The 16,299-nt window shown below is 34.6% G+C and overlaps 1 protein-coding gene across 2 annotated transcripts in view; it reads right to left on the bottom strand.

The window, feature by feature from the left end:
- Window positions 1-7,105: 7,105 nt before the first annotated feature.
- LOC140168173 (cyclin-dependent kinase 14-like) overlaps window positions 7,106-16,299 on the bottom strand; it is a 71,451-nt gene continuing 62,257 nt past the window's right edge. For both annotated transcript variants that reach the window (XM_072191504.1, XM_072191502.1), the window contains exons 7-9: window positions 15,658-15,770; window positions 11,746-11,885; window positions 7,106-10,694 (exon numbers count right to left, since the gene is read on the bottom strand). In XM_072191504.1, coding sequence (XP_072047605.1) covers window positions 10,639-10,694; window positions 11,746-11,885; window positions 15,658-15,770 — 309 coding nt within the window. In that variant the 3' untranslated portion in view covers window positions 7,106-10,638. The remainder of the gene's footprint in view (window positions 10,695-11,745; window positions 11,886-15,657; window positions 15,771-16,299) is intronic.

The raw sequence follows: 16,299 nt of genomic DNA, 5'->3' as shown, positions 1-16,299 counted from the left end.
ATTTTAAAAATACAGCCCGGCACAAGTTCTGCTGGCCATCCACAGGTACCCGTGGACCACGACATCATTAACAGGCCTACTAAAAAAAAAGGCCTACTAACAAAAGACTTATGGTACACAAGTTTCTATCACTAAAATCGTAAACATGCTCATTTGTCAGGACATAGTCCACGAACCCTGATAGAAGTGTGCATTGATACAATGACCTTGCTCGTCTTGGGTACAAAAACTCATACTCTACAACGCGAGTTTAAATTTGCAGTTAAAACAGGGGATCAGTGAACTGTGACACTGGAAGGAGATTGTGATCTCAAACATAGCAATCTGTAAGGACATAGTTCTTTGACCCGATATGCTTGTTCACTTGACCTGGGAAAGCACAAGGTACAAAAACTCAACATTTCTTAACTTGAATGAGCTATCATGATTGAATGGAAGTTGTGGAACTGTGCCGTTGGCAATGAAAGTGTCTATAGATTGAAGAGTCCATGATGCAGTTTCTACTCATGATTCCAGACAAAATACAGCACTCATTTTTTTGGACTAGAAAATTATCCTATTTTTCAAGTCAAATTTTAATATTTGGCCAATGTTTGGAAATAAGGCGGGAAATAAGGGCCAAAAACATGCTTTTAGGGCGCTTTTATTTGTTGCAACATTCAAGACTTTTTCATATATCTTTTATTTATTTTACTAACACTAAGTATAATATTATTTTATGGGCAAAAGGCAAACTGATAGCCAAATTTTGAATGCTTAGACTTGTGCCAAGTCTTTGAATTTTGTGACTGAAATTGTAAGAAATCACCTGAAATATTATGTTTTTGGCCCATTTCCCAGTTGCAAAACTATTAGAATTTGACTTTTATTGCCAGTTAGAACTAACTAAAGGATCAAAATTTAGTTGTGTTTCATTTGACAAAACAGGGTAATATTTTTTAATCCGAAAAAATTAGTGCTGTATTTTTCTGGAATTAGGAGTATTCCATTTCTTATCAGGCTGTTCTTGTGTTCCTATACCTACCACACAGAAAAGATATGTCTATGCAATTTGATGACATGCCAAAGAGATGAAAATTTGTAAGTGTTCACAATAATTCTTGCCTTGAATCACCTTAATCAAAATTTGTTGTTTATTGCCATTTAATATGCTACAATCTAATATTATCTTGTATTAGTTACAAACAATTTGCGATGGGTTGAGCTGATATGGTTGTATTTTCAAAAAGTTCAGCTAAATTAATTTTACCATTGAATAAGCCAAATCGGCATTGCAATTTGCAATGCATTATGGGACAGTTTTTGCAGTTTTGGGACACTTTGCACTCTGACCTATTGGGAAAATTGTTTTTTGAGCATGCAAAATAGATGTTTTGCTAGAATAAAAATTGTTTAAAAATCACAATTAATTCATAAATTAAAAATATTATTAAAAATATTATTAATGATAACATTATTTCAATAATAAATGAATGAATATTAATTACAGCATTGAATTTTCAGAGGTCAAAGTCATGTCCCAAAACTGCTCTCAAAAACCGTAATTTACAATGCTGATTGGGCTTATTAAAAACAAATGGCATGAAGATAAATACCAAGGACTAGCATGGACTGCTTGTAGTACATAAAGCAGTGGCGTAGCATGGGTCATCATATTGGGGGACCGTGGGGACACAAGCCATTTTTTGGCAATTTTCTTAGGTTTTTTTTCTAAAGTTCAGAACTGTTTGAAAATACCACCGCTAATATTTGCATAATCTACACGATTGTAAAAAATACTAAAGCTTGCATCTTATTTACTATATATTATTATAAATCTCTTTATCATATATACCTACAAAAAATTACACCAGCACAAATCTTAAAAATATAATAGAAAGTGGACTAAAATTGTCCGGTTTAACTTTAAAAATGATTTAATATTATATCCTCATTGCCATAATATAGTTTTCACACACATAATTTTGGGTTGCAGGTCAATTAGTCTAAAGGGCCATTAGTCCAAAAACCAAATAAATTATATAGTATAGGTTTTCTCAGTTAATTTAACACATTTTTCGTTATATTTAATATCCCGTTAAGTTTGAATTCGTCCTTAAAATTTGGAAGTGTCTATTTGTAAACTTAAATTTCGTCTTTGGTCAAATAAATTCATATTTTGATCAACAAGATTCATACAATGTTCATTTGATTTCGTCCTAGAGCGCATTGAAATCGTCTCACCTGCTGCATGAACAGTACTTGCACAAATATAATTCGTCTTTGTTCATTAATTTTCATGCTTTGATCACAGCAATTCGTCCTCCATAATGCATTATAGGCCTTCATTAATTACATCTTAGATTTCAACCACTGGTTTTGAGTTTTCACTAGTGTTATTTCGATTCAGAAAATGAATTTGAATTCAATTCAGATTCACTTTCTTATAAAATCATTTTGATGCAATTTCAATTCAATTCTTCTCTACTTTAAAACATTTTGATTCAATTCCAATTCAATGCATTGAAATTAACTGCTAACCAATTTTAATTCCAATTCACATCATTTGAATTCAATTCCAATTCACAGCGTTTGAATTCAACTCATATTCAAATTCAATTCTTGTTACCAACACTGAGTGATATATTTTTACCAGGCATTTGGTTAAAAGCAGTTCAGGGAGAAAGTTCATTGTAAATGATAAGCTGACAATATTGGTGAAATGGCAGAATCAAATACATGTTGTGTGCATTTTTGATTCAATAAAATGAATTGAAATGAACAAAAGGAAAACATTTCGATTCAATGCATTGAATTGTAATGAAAGAATAAAAACATTGAATTGAAATTAATTTAATTGAATTCAAATGAAAAAAACCCATTTCGATTCACTCCACTGAATTGAAATGAAAAATGACCTTAAATCAAATTCAATTCAATTCCTATTCCAATACATTGAAATAACACTAGTTCTCACCTTGCTGATATAAATCCGAACAGACGTGTCTAAAATGATTCTGACCAAAAGTAACAGTTATCACAATAATATGGGAGCGAAACAAAGAGGCTATACCACCACGTTTGAAATAATTATATAAAAATTAGAAAGGAAAAAAAACAGACAAAAATAAATAAAGAAAGAAATAACGAAAGAAAGAAAACAAAATACAGAAAATAAAGAAATATGAAATATATAAAAATGGAAAGATAAACAGAAAGAGAGAAAGACAGAAAAAAAGAAATATGCAGGCCTACTTCCATATGCTTTATGTTAAAGACGAAATTAAATGACCCGCATATGAAAAGATTTGATCAAAGACGAAATATATTTACACATTAAGTTGATAACCCCTACATTGGACGAAATTTAAATACATTTGGACGAAATTAAATGAACATTGTATGAATATGTTTCATCAAAATATGAATATATTTGACCAAAGACGAAATTTAAGTTTACAAATAGACACTTCAAAATTTTATGGACGAATTCAAACTTAACGGGATATTAAATATAACGAAAAATGTGCTAAATTAACTGAGAAAACCTATAATAAACTGTATTAGCCTAACTTCAACCTAAGCCTATCTTATAACCTAAACCCAAATAAACCACTGTGCTTAAACATTTAACCCTAACCCAAAACCTAACCATAAGTCTAATCCTAACAACCTAAGGTCAAAAAAACTTGTTGCTTGCTCTCCACCGACCCAAAATTGGCCAAAATCAGGGTCGGTCCTTTAAAAAAATTGTTTTTAGTTTATAATTTTAATGGCTTTTTATTACTTTTTCTGTATCTAAATTTCATTTTAAAGCTGAATTTGTCCAACAACATTTTTCTTAAGAAGAAAATCATTACTGTAAACTCATTATAACTGTCCATTCCTGCATCAATGTTTCCAATAAACATGATAAACTTGGTGTCTTATGCCTGTAAGTATGCAGTGAGGTCTGAAGTGAAGTATTGATGTATCTTTCCACATGACCAATGTTCATTGCCTATTATAATATACTATTATATCACTTATACATAAATTCTAGACAGTTCATTGGTTGATTACCATTTGCCATTTTTACCATCACCCACTCCGTGTGATAGTCTTTATTATATCACTCATACATAAATTCTAGACAGTTCATTGGTTGATTACAGTTTATCATTTTTACTATCACCCTCTCCGTGTGATAGTCTTTACCATCATGTGCTCTGCCGTAGTGCGCCTGCGCAAAGCCGTGCGCTGACTGTTGGACTCGCCGATTTAGTAATGGAGTGGACCCCAAAATGTGATGTACACTGAAAACATAATGTCGTAAGTTCTACTAAGTAAAAGTTAGTAAAAACGATGTCTCGTTCTACTAATCAATGATTTGTACGGCATGACAAGCGATGCTATATATTGGTTAGGCATGCTTGACTAACGTGCCTTACCAACGAAATGATTAGTACGGCATGGGTTTTACGAATTTCAAACCTGCCGTACTAACCTATAGGATCGTAAAAACGATGTCTCATCCTACTAATATATTGGTTAGTTGGACAGGCTCAACTAACTAATATTGGTTAGTTGGACAGGCTCAACAAAGATTAGAACTCGTTTGACTGGCGGAACGAATCAGTTGTACAAATGTGATGTACGATGGTTGTGAAGGTGGAAAAGTATGCATACAGGTAATATTTCAAGTTATTTCTCTCAAAATGAGCACTAGATATTGTATTGATGGTGTAGCTTCTTTCTGTATGATCAGAAATGCTGTGCACATGTACATTGTGGTCGTAGAGACTAAAAGTCATAACTGCTTCATATCGCATGTAAGCTTATACATGTAGCTTTAAGCTTACATGCGATGTGACACAGCATCGTGACTTTTAGTCTTTACGACCACAATGTACATGTGGCACAGCATTTCTGATCATACAGAAAAGAAGCTTACACCATCAATACAATATCTAGTGCTCATTTTGAAAGAAATACCTTGAAATATTACCTGTTAGCATAGTTTTTCACCTTCAAGTTTGTCGCTGCACAACCGCTTACTCGGTCAGTCGCCTGCAGCGTGGTCGAGTGCAGAACACATGATCGAAACAGCGGAATGTTTAAAACATCGTAAAACCACCAGAGCTTTGTAAAACCAAATGGTACAACGAGTTCGTAAATGCTGCGATGACAGGTTTACGAATTATCGATGCTGTACTAAATGTTGCATTGTCGTAGAACTTCCAAATCCAATTGGTAGGACCCACTCAACAACTATTATTCCTTCATTTACGAGTCTTGCATACGTCCGCTTAGTTACATATATCGTAAGACATCGTAAAAATTGGTAGAATGCGCTCAAGCAGTTTATTTTACTAATTTAAATTAGTAGAACACAACGAAAAACAAGCTTTTGTTTTCAGTGTATATCACGGCGAAACATGGTGTTATGTAGATGAAAAAATGTATTTCCTACCTTAAATAGTATTTTAGTAATAGAATTTATGCATGAGTGATATAAAACAAATATTAACTGTCTTAAATTAGGTGTAATGGTCGAAATATATGACTGGTGAAACATGTATTGTTCCATTCCACTCGCCGTTCCGGCACGTGGAATGGAACAATCCATCTTTCACCTCGTGATTATATTTCGACCACCACACTCATAGACAGTTAATATTTGTATACCATCATGTGCTTTGCCGTAGTGCGCCTGCACCAAGCCGTGCGCTGACTCTTGGACTCGCCGATTTAGTTATGGGGTGGACCCCAAAATGTCAAGTATATCACCGCAAAACATGGTGTTATATTGATGAATAAATGTATTTCCTACCTTAAATAGTATTTTAGTAATAGAATTTATGTATGAGTGATATAAAACAAATATTAACTGTCTTAAATTCGTATAATGGTCGAAATATAATCACTTGGTTACGTGGCCCTCTCTTCTCCGGCTCGTGGAATGGAACAATCCATCTTTCACCTCGTGATTATATTTCGACCATTACACTCATAGACAGTTAATATTTGTATATAGGCCTATACAGTAGTGAGTCATTAAAAAAAATTAACCCACCCACCCCAAAACTCTCACTGGAGGGCAAGCAAACAATTTTTTTGGCCTAATGCTAACCCTATGATATTTCTAACCCAAACCTTATCCCTAATCCTAACATAAAATGTGCTAAAACCTATCTTTAACCCTTTTCAGACCTATGGGCTGTTCCCTTATATTGTCCAACAGTGAAACTATTGGGGGCCAATTTCTCAAAGACTTGCAATGTATTTCAAGAGCTCAAACCCATTGTGGGCAGTGGTGTAGCAAAAAGCAAGAGGGGCTGTTGGTTAATTATGACCAATCCACACTTCAATTAAACGGTCACTTCTGAATATACTTTTCGGCTTCAAGTTGTTGACTCCTAGTTTGTTTCGGCAAGACACTTGAGGACCTACAGGTAGGGGGCTTTTAAAAAAATTATATTTTGATCATTTGGGCGATTTTACTCCTTTGGCATGAGAGCATGAGAGAGTGTCCACATTTGTGAAAATGTACGTGTGAGACTGATCCCAAATGTGTGGGAGTTGCCAGCTCTGATGATAGAAATCGGGCATGTAACCACCCTGGGAGGAGACGGTACTTTAATTATGTTTGATGGGTTCTGGTTCTGCTTCATAACCAGAACCCATCAAACATAATTACATTTTGGGGTGTGGTGCCTAAGCTTCTAAACCTTACCCTAAGGACAAATTTTACTCAATAAACTGCTCAAAATTTGGTATCTTTTAGGGCAATTTTGTTTCGAAACATTGATCCATGTCTAAGGACTTTTTCCTACCGCTGTCACCCCATATGTTTTTAAAAACATACACGTGTTCAATTGTTCAATTTGAATGATAATTTCCAGTCCATCTTTCACCCAAGGCCCCCATTTGTCATGTATTGTTATCTATTCAGTATGTTCAGAGAGCAAAACTGCACAAGTTGTGTGTATTTACAAATTGCATCTTTAAAATGCTTTGCAAGTTTTAAGAAAATGGCCCGGCAGTGATAAGTTATGTTGTAAAATTATGAGATGGGCGCTACAGGGATTGTGTCTAATTATTATGACCAACCAATATTAATATCTTCACTCTGAATGCCATACTATCACATTATCATCAACAATTTATTTTACATCACGATACCACAATAGCTCCCCTGAACAGTCCATCTACTGAACACATTCAGGGGTGCAATTTCAATAATTCAATATTGTTAGCTTATAGAATTTTAGCATATACTATACTTTGACATGTTCCAAATATACAGACCTATTTATTATGCCATATTGATATAAAATTCCATATTGCCATAAAATAGAAAAAAAATGAATATTGCGTCTGGTGGAGGCAATAAATTGCATCCAGTATCAGTAATGAGTGTTCATGTTATATAGGTGGGATTTCTTTATGCATGTATACAACAGTCTATTTATTTGGTACCAGTCAAAGTATAATGCGTTATTCCAATTGAAATCCATACACCCCCTATGGAAGACATGACCTTATAATCTTCCAAACAAGGTAGTGTGAATTTCAAATGGGGTTACCTGAAAAGGGTGACTCCATTTGAAATCTACATCCCCTGTGTGGGAGATTAAGGTCATGTCTTCCATAGGGGTGTATGGATTTCAACTGGAATAGCCCGATGTATAACAATGTCACCATATAATACAATAGCTTCTATCAATCACAGACTTTCAAAGTCAAAGTCATGTGTAAGCACAAGAAAGCCCTAATTCCAATAGCTGCCAGGTGTCATAATATTAAAATGTGTACAATATAGAATACAGAAATTGTCAAATGTCTATAGGGCAGCTATTGCAGATAGGGCCTTCTTGTTCTAAACTCTTGTGTATCAACTTGTGATTTTCAACATGAATTCAGCCATATCATTCATAAATAATTTTGCTACATGATTTCTTTACAACTTACACCTAGAGCTTGCATACTATTTGCTACTTTTCCAATCTAATCAACAATACCACTTATATTTTAGCTTAAACTTCTGGCTGTTAAAGAATGCAACCTTTGTCTATAAAATGTAATAATTGTGCATATTTCATGCGTAACCTACAAACCTTCTTTAGGTAAGGGGAGATGATGACATAACAAAGTCACAGGGACCATGTACCATGTTGAACAAGCAACATTAATACAATAATGATCAAAGGTCTTCGATTTATGTCATGGTGAAACCAAGGCAAAATTTACACTCATCGGTATCCCTGGCTTTTTCTTGCCACACCAATACCCCACAACATACTGGCCCAGAGTGAGGCCAATGCATTGCTGCTACTTCTACATTTATTTGTGTGCCTCCACAGTTAAAATATGCGATCGGGTGCAAATACGAGGCACTTGACACAAAGTTAACTTTGTGTGTACAGGCGTGTACAATTGATGTGCAAGACAATTGCCCGTATGCTCCATGCAAAACGTAAATTGAAGACCTTTGATCAGTACTGTTGTGCTCTTCTTGCTAACTTTTAACAAGATGACAAACACTGGCTTATAGATTACCTTTATACATGTGTATACATGTGTATAATTGTTACCCTGAGTTCTAAGATTGAACAGCATTTTTTTAAACATTTGTTACTGAAAATATAAAACAAGTGAAAAGAAAATGTAACAATGTCATAAACTGTAAGTAAACTTGAACTCAAATTGTGAAATAGCACTAGTGTATGAGAGTGACCAACCCAGATTTAAGTTTGTCTAACTTAAAAGATATGACATTTATTATAAGACAATATTTTATGACCTAGGGGAAAGACGAATGTATTTAGACACTTGTATTGAGCTGTAAGTCTTCAAACCCAGTCAGATCTACAATAAACTATACTCTAAGAATATGGTGTCGTTGTTGGGCAGGAAAAACCTCCTATGTGCTTGTGCCCCCTGAACATGTTTAAAACAAAACTGCCAACAGGTTACATAGACATTTTTGATTTAAACAAGCTTAGGGGCCAAATTAGGGGCGCACCATTAGATTTCCAGGGGGGCATGGGAGTTTTTTGAAAAAAAAAAACTTCGCCCACTAGTGAGACGAAAAAAAAAACTTTGCCCACTAGTGAGACGAAAAAAAAAAATTTGCCTCACTGATGAGTAAAAAAAAAATTTCCCCCACCCAACTTTGTATAAAAATTTACATTAAAATTGAAAAAAAAAATACTTCGCCGCTGAAGGCAGCGAAAAAAAAATTGTTGGTGCTCTCGGAGGTGAAAAAAAAAATTCTGCCTGACCCAAACTCCCATGCCCCCCCTGAGAATCTAATGGTGCGTCCCTTACACATAGGAGGTTTTTTTTCCTGCCCAATGACCATTGCAATTAAGCTTTAAATTTCCCCATAGGCACTACTACCATTCTTACAGTATCCTTAATTGGTTAATGACATGATATAATCATTTGACTAACCAATTAAAATTGAGCTTTTAGATCTCTCAGCAATTTTGTAATCTCCTTCAATCCTACTGACCATTCTTACCATATCTCTGATTGGCTCAATACAATAGTTCTAAGAAGCTGATAATTTGGCTGATATTGCCAATGAGGTTAAGAATATAAAGTAAATAAGCCATTTGTTTTTCTTTTGTTCAATCACATTTTGTTTTATGTGACCAAGCAAAATCAGTCATTTGAGTTATGACCCCAAAGCATGTACAAAGTCTTTTGTATTTTACTCCATTCTGCAATGTAAAAATGGGCTACAAATACTTACCGAAATTTATTTATTTATTTATTTATTATTCCATTTAAAATCCACATTCCCTCCGTGGAAGATTTAGGACATATCTGCCACAGGGGGAGTATGAATTTCAAATGGAAAGAACACATTAGGCAGCTCCAAATGTTCGACCTGAATCTTCCACAGAGGGAGGGTGAGGTTCAAATGAAGTTGGTAAATGTGCTTATTCCATTTGAAATTCATACTCCCCCATGGAAGATATTTCTAAAATCTTCCACAGAGGGAATGTGGCCTTTCAATGGATTAGCCCATCCATTCTTTCTATGAAACGGTATAACTCAAATCTTGATATGGTTTTGAGATTTCTCTTGATCTTGTCACATATTCTGATCTCATAAAACAATGATTATATGTAGCAACATAAAACATGATAGGTTAAAAACACATTTAATATACATTTTTGTATCAACACTGTTCTTTGTATAGTAAGTGCAGTACACTGCTATGTTCATTTGTTGAGCCAATTAGCACAACAGAATGGGGTTATAGTTAGAACCCTTATGTGTAAACTGATGATCTGTAGTAGCACAATTGAATATTACACTTCACTGATGAGTTAATTCAATACTTTGTGTAGTACTAGACCACAATGTTCATCCAACAATAACAGGTGTGACATCAGTTTAGATCCGGTGGTACAAAAAGGGTTAGTTTTAACCCTGAGTTATTATTATAACAAAAAGTCATAGAAACTAACACGATGTCATGGATGTAACACACTGGTTCGCACATGCTGATTCTTGAATGATCTTGCCCGGCCTGCACATTTCAGCTGCGATGTCAACATGGCTTGGTAAAGCCGATTGTTGAATCAGGCTGGCATCTTCCATTTCAGTTTAAAGTCCTTCTTTGCACCAATCACTGAATGATTGTGCTATAAAATAGGAGACCTATTTCACTTTCTCTAGATGCAGCTTGACTTCAGGGATCAGGAAAATGGATGAAACTGCAAGAAATGTCAGAAAAGAATGAAAGAAATTTAGTTTTTAATAGACATATGCATTGTACAGAGTTTATGATTTAAATCAAATAACGTATTCCCTATCTCAAATACCAGGGATAGAATTGTATTTCACCATGCGAGCTCCAGTTGGATTCTGGCAACAGCATTTTACGAGAATCTTTAGAACCTCCACCATTTATTTAGTGTGTAGGCTCAAAAAAACTGTGAGAATTTCTTGAGAATCACACAAATTAGTTTAGGAGAATCTCTGCAAGAATGAATTCTCAGATTCTTGCCAACCATGTGGATAGCATTGCTGTTTCCCTTCTGTTTACTGGGACTGGAGAATATTCAATTCAATTTACTCCTGATAGTTTATATCAACATATCAACATATCAACTTACTCCTGTTTCCCCCTCCACCACTAGAGGTACCTATGATACTACAGTACTACACTACTCAAACCAAGTCCTCCATCTCTCTTCAACTCAGGGGAGGGTTCTTAGTGGAAATGAGGGGAAAAGAGATGTACAGAAGATTAAGGGTTCATTTTCAGCCATTTAGTTCAGATTCCGGGTGCCTTTCAGCCATTTTGGTTTATTGATGGCCCTAAATGTCATGAAAATTTAGTTTAAGAAAGGGTGTTTTTTTTTCAAATTTTCTCAACAAATTCAATACTGTTTTAGCAAAATTACATGTAGAACAATTTTTCCAAAATTGGTATACTTTTGGGTCAGATTTTTATCAAATTTTGGTTAAAAGTCTGGTTAATTGTCAGTGCTCCAGCTGCACATCCTCACCCAAACCAAAGTTGAGAACCCCTCCCGGGCTTCAAACACTAGGATCCACAACATGCTCATCTATCAGGGCACAGTTCTTTAACCCCAATACATTTGTACATTCATTGAATGACCTTTAAACATTTGAGTACAGAAACTCATACTCTGCAACTTGAGGTCAAACTTAGCACTCTTGATTATTTAAGTGGGTTATTGAACTATGCCATTGGGATGAGGCTATTGTGGTCCATAGTGAAACCTTAGCTATTCTTACCATCAGGTAGGTCGTATATCCTTGGTGGAAGGTCTGCAAAGTAGTGGTGTCTCATAGCATCGACACTTGATATTCTTTTCCTGGGGTTCAGTTCTAACATCTTGCCGGCTAATTCTTCTGCACCTACAAGACCCCATAAGCTGAAAGATATAACAAAAGGTCAAAGTTCATTAAAACAAATTATTAAATTTTGTTGTCATGAAATGTGCATCATTAAAATGTCATTGCTATCAGCATGTTCAATGATTCAAATAATATTGTGTGTCATGTAAACTTGCATTGTACCACTTTCATAACTTTCATAAATGATATATGGACCAGTGGCGTAGCGTCATAGGGGCACATGCCCCCCCACACATCGAGTGCAAAATTTAGAAAACCCCATAGGAAAATTGACGAAAACGGCTTGTGCCCCGCCCCCATCAGACCTGGTGCCCCAATCATGGCCGGTGCCCCCCCATATGATGACCCACACTACACCATTGATATGGACTATTCAAAGAACACTCAAACTATCACTGGGCAGGTTTGTACTCACTTGAAAACTCATTTTATGTGAATTTCAAATATCATCATGTTTTTTTAGGAGTCAGAATGTTTATTAATAAGGGGAATTCCCATTTGAAGATCATCACCAACTTAACAATTCAAATATATTTCTGACAATATTATGATAAAAACAGTGAAACAAACAATATGTGTACTTTCTGGTACTTTACCATATCACTTACTCTGATAAGCAAGCATTTTAAACCACCAAAGTCTGTATTGGATAACTTTGTATTCAGTGTTTCTAGAAATAACTTTGAAATAATTACAAACATTTCTTAGTATCTGGTAAAGGCTAAAGTGATCCCAGCAAAAGTGTAAAAATATTACAGTTGTGTATAAATTGCCTAAAAGTGAAGGATAAGTGATTAAAATTGGCTCTCAAGGGTGTGGAAAATCTGGGCAAATAAACTTTTTCAATACTTAGAAAGCAAGATCTCTTGGTCTGTTGGGTTGATTAACATTTACAACTGTTATTCCTTTAGCAGAAACAACAATGTAGTATCAGCTCTCACTTTCAACAAGATATAGTTGATATTTAATCTGTTTACTAGACTCTCTTGATAAAATACTTAAATTTTCAATAGCTTTCAAAACAATCTAGTGCGTCTGCAAGTTTCCAGGGGTTCATATAATAGCCTAAGCTTTGTCATTTTCAAAAGAATATTGCTGGCTGAAAGTTTCTCCGAATTAGGCCTATAGAATATCACAAAGCTTGTAAACAAATGAAATGAAAACAATTGAAAATGGGTCAAGTATTAAGCTTTTGAGTTATTTTGACCATATGGCACTTGACTGAAATTATTAATTAATAACATTAACAAGTTTAATCACTAATTTAAACAAAATAGTTATGCTGTTCTTTTTTGTGGGATAATCACTGCACAAACTATTTGGATAGATATATTTTCATTTTCTTCTCAATTTATTTTTTCCTTCTCAATATTGTTCACTGCCAATGCTTATAAATCTATGAAATTTCTTTTTCTCTGTGAATCTTCAGCATAAAAAATATGTGTGAAGGGTTCCAAAATGACAATTACTTAATGGTAATTACAGGTAAATGTTCTCGTCAATTCTAGACAATCCGCCCTCAATAAATTGAATCATGTCTAATTATAGTTTCATTTTGAGGTCATAATATGCTATTCCAGTTACAATTCATACACCTGCTATATGGATGCCATGATCTTAATCTCTCACATAGAGGGTGTAGATTTGAAATGGGGTCCCCCATCTAGGTAACCCAATTTGAAATTCTCACTCCCTGTGTGGAAGATTAAGGTCATGTCTTCTATAGGGGGTGTATGGATTTCAACTGGAATTGCCTAATCTACCCATCTACTATAAACACATCCCTGGATGAAATTGGAAATCAGCTATGGCCAGGTATCATACCTATTACGGAAATACTTCAGGTAAAACTTGGCGACCACCTGCTTATCACGTAGGTTTAAAGGAGAGAGATGATCTGCTATCTAATTTATTACACATTATACTGTCATCTAAAACAATGACGATTTGAATGCGCATCTGTAGTCAGGGGGTACAGAGGTGTAATGCACCCCCCCCCCCTCCCAAATGCCAATCTGAAAACATTTCCACTTTTCCTATAAACAGTTTTTTATCTTTTTGAAGGAAAAACTTTAAAAAAATTACTATTATAGATATTGATCTATACTTTGATCAGCTCGTAATCGGCGGGCCTTATAACATCGCGGATTAATATCAATAAATTTTATTTCGATAATTCTCTGGTGACATGTCACCAAAATATCACAAATTATTAATTGTAGACATATACTTTGTCTACTTAATTTAACACACAAAATATAGACCACACAGATCAAAGTATAATGGGTTGGATCATGTCTAATTTTTGTTTCATTTTCATATTTTTGAGTCAATAATCCCTGGATGTACTTCAAACCAACCAAGGTAAAGAGTATATTTCAGGTAGTCAATATGCAGAAAGGAAATACAGCAGGAAAATAATATTGAGTAAAGTGTCCACTATTAATGTGACCTTGTAATAGTAATTGTGCAATTTATCACTATTTATGTAAAAAAAATAAAAGCACTTTCTAGTTCTACATCAGCAACAACTGACTCATTTCTTTTGATTGCATCACATGATGTTGATTGGTTCTACCTGCGTTAACCCCATGAGAACCACCTGCCGATTGACCAAAATGAATATTGTGTCCAATTTTGAACCAATCAAGGAGGGCATTAATAAGATCATCTGCAAATGCAAGCTTGACCATAAATAGTTTAAAGCCCAGTCATAATTGGCAATTGAAATGAGCATTTCAAGTTATCAACCAATCAGAAATGCTGTTAGATGACAATTAGTGTCCAGGGGGTTAAAAGATTTTTTTAATTCTAATTTTAAAAATCAAATAAAAAGATCACAAATGGGTAAATGTTCTACCATCTTGTTTTTCAGTAGGTTTTGTACCCATTTGGCCAAATTTCCATTTCCTATTTTCAGTTGAAATCTTATACCATTCTATATTCTAAAAACATTTTTGTTCTCTTTTTTTTACCAATTTGACAAATAAATGTTTTGATGTTTTGCCTGTAAAGTTGTACCCCAATGAAGTACTTTTGGCTAAATCAAAGGAACACAGGATGGCGCCAACAGAACTGCAGTAGTCGGATACTGTTTTTACGGTCCACTGGTAATGTTATCAACAGATGCTAAGTTTGGTCACTTAAAAGGTCTGATTTCTTGAAGCTTGGCTAGTGGTCAGGCTTCCTAAGTCAGCAGGCTAACCCTACCAATGTTGATTCATTTTAGCGATTTATCTTTCTAGGTGATGTATGATGTGAAATTGTAAGCACTGGAATATACGACTAATTGGGCTTAATAGAAAATCAACTTTTTTATCCGATGGCCTCTTAGACTCGCTGGCGATTTCATGGCAGCTCATGCTTTGTACCCACTATTCAAGCAGTGTTGCTCTTTGCAGACTAAGCCACTTTGATGGCCAATTCTATTCTATAATGTTCAACCTATTGCTTAAGGCTTTGCAAACTGCAGAATCCATATTAAGTACATGATCACACACCGTAAAAACTTGACATTTAGCATATCTGCTTACTATAGAGCGCTTTTGAAAACATGAAATTGTTAATTGTACCATAGTTCGGCGCTTTACCAACTGAGCTAATGGGGTTGAGACAGACATTTGCAGGTTTACTTGTTCGTATATAACTATGTGTATCGATGATTTGCTCCAAACCCTTTACACTTGTGGATGGGGCTCTTCATGTTTGCATGTTTTAAAAGCCCTCGATAGTAAGCACAAATGCTAACTATCAAGTTTTTATTAGATTATTAGATTACTTTTGACTTACTTTGGTACTGTTTCCCTTAACCTCTGACATTTGTGTGTTTTGTGTGCAATGCATTTGTAGTGTGGTAGTCTGGATACACCTGGAAATGTGTTTTCTTTTGGTGTGCCCAATACCTGGAAAAGCATGAAAAGAACAATGTAAGGTTATTTATAGAATGCTAGTAGAGTCAAGTAGACCAAAGCCTTCAAATTTCTACAATGGGTTATTCTAAAGTCTGCACAAAAAGTAACGCAGCTGTTATAAATACACCTATAATAGCTTCAGAACTAATAATTGTTTCCACAATATTTCTACATAGAAAGAAGGATGATTTATTTACGCGCATTTTGATACCCAATTTGTCAAATTTCGTTCAATATTAACAATACAGTATGTTTTAAAAGAAAAATACCCAAATTTAAAAAGTTTTTTGTATTGATTTGAAGTCAGCACGAAGATAAATGGAGGGTTTTACGTGCCCAATGCTTGTGTAACATGGTAATAACCATTGATCGCTGTAAACTGCAACTTTTAAATTGGGGTATTTTTCTTTAAAAGCACTACTGTGTTGTTAATATTGAACGACATTTGACAAATGGGGTATCAAAATGCGCGTGCATATAAATCATCCTTCTTTCTATATAAAAATATTATGGAAAAAAT

This window comes from Amphiura filiformis, chromosome 13 (assembly GCF_039555335.1).
Source record: "Amphiura filiformis chromosome 13, Afil_fr2py, whole genome shotgun sequence".
Taxonomy (NCBI): domain Eukaryota; kingdom Metazoa; phylum Echinodermata; class Ophiuroidea; order Amphilepidida; family Amphiuridae; genus Amphiura; species Amphiura filiformis.
This window is presented reverse-complemented; position numbering and strand designations above follow the sequence as displayed.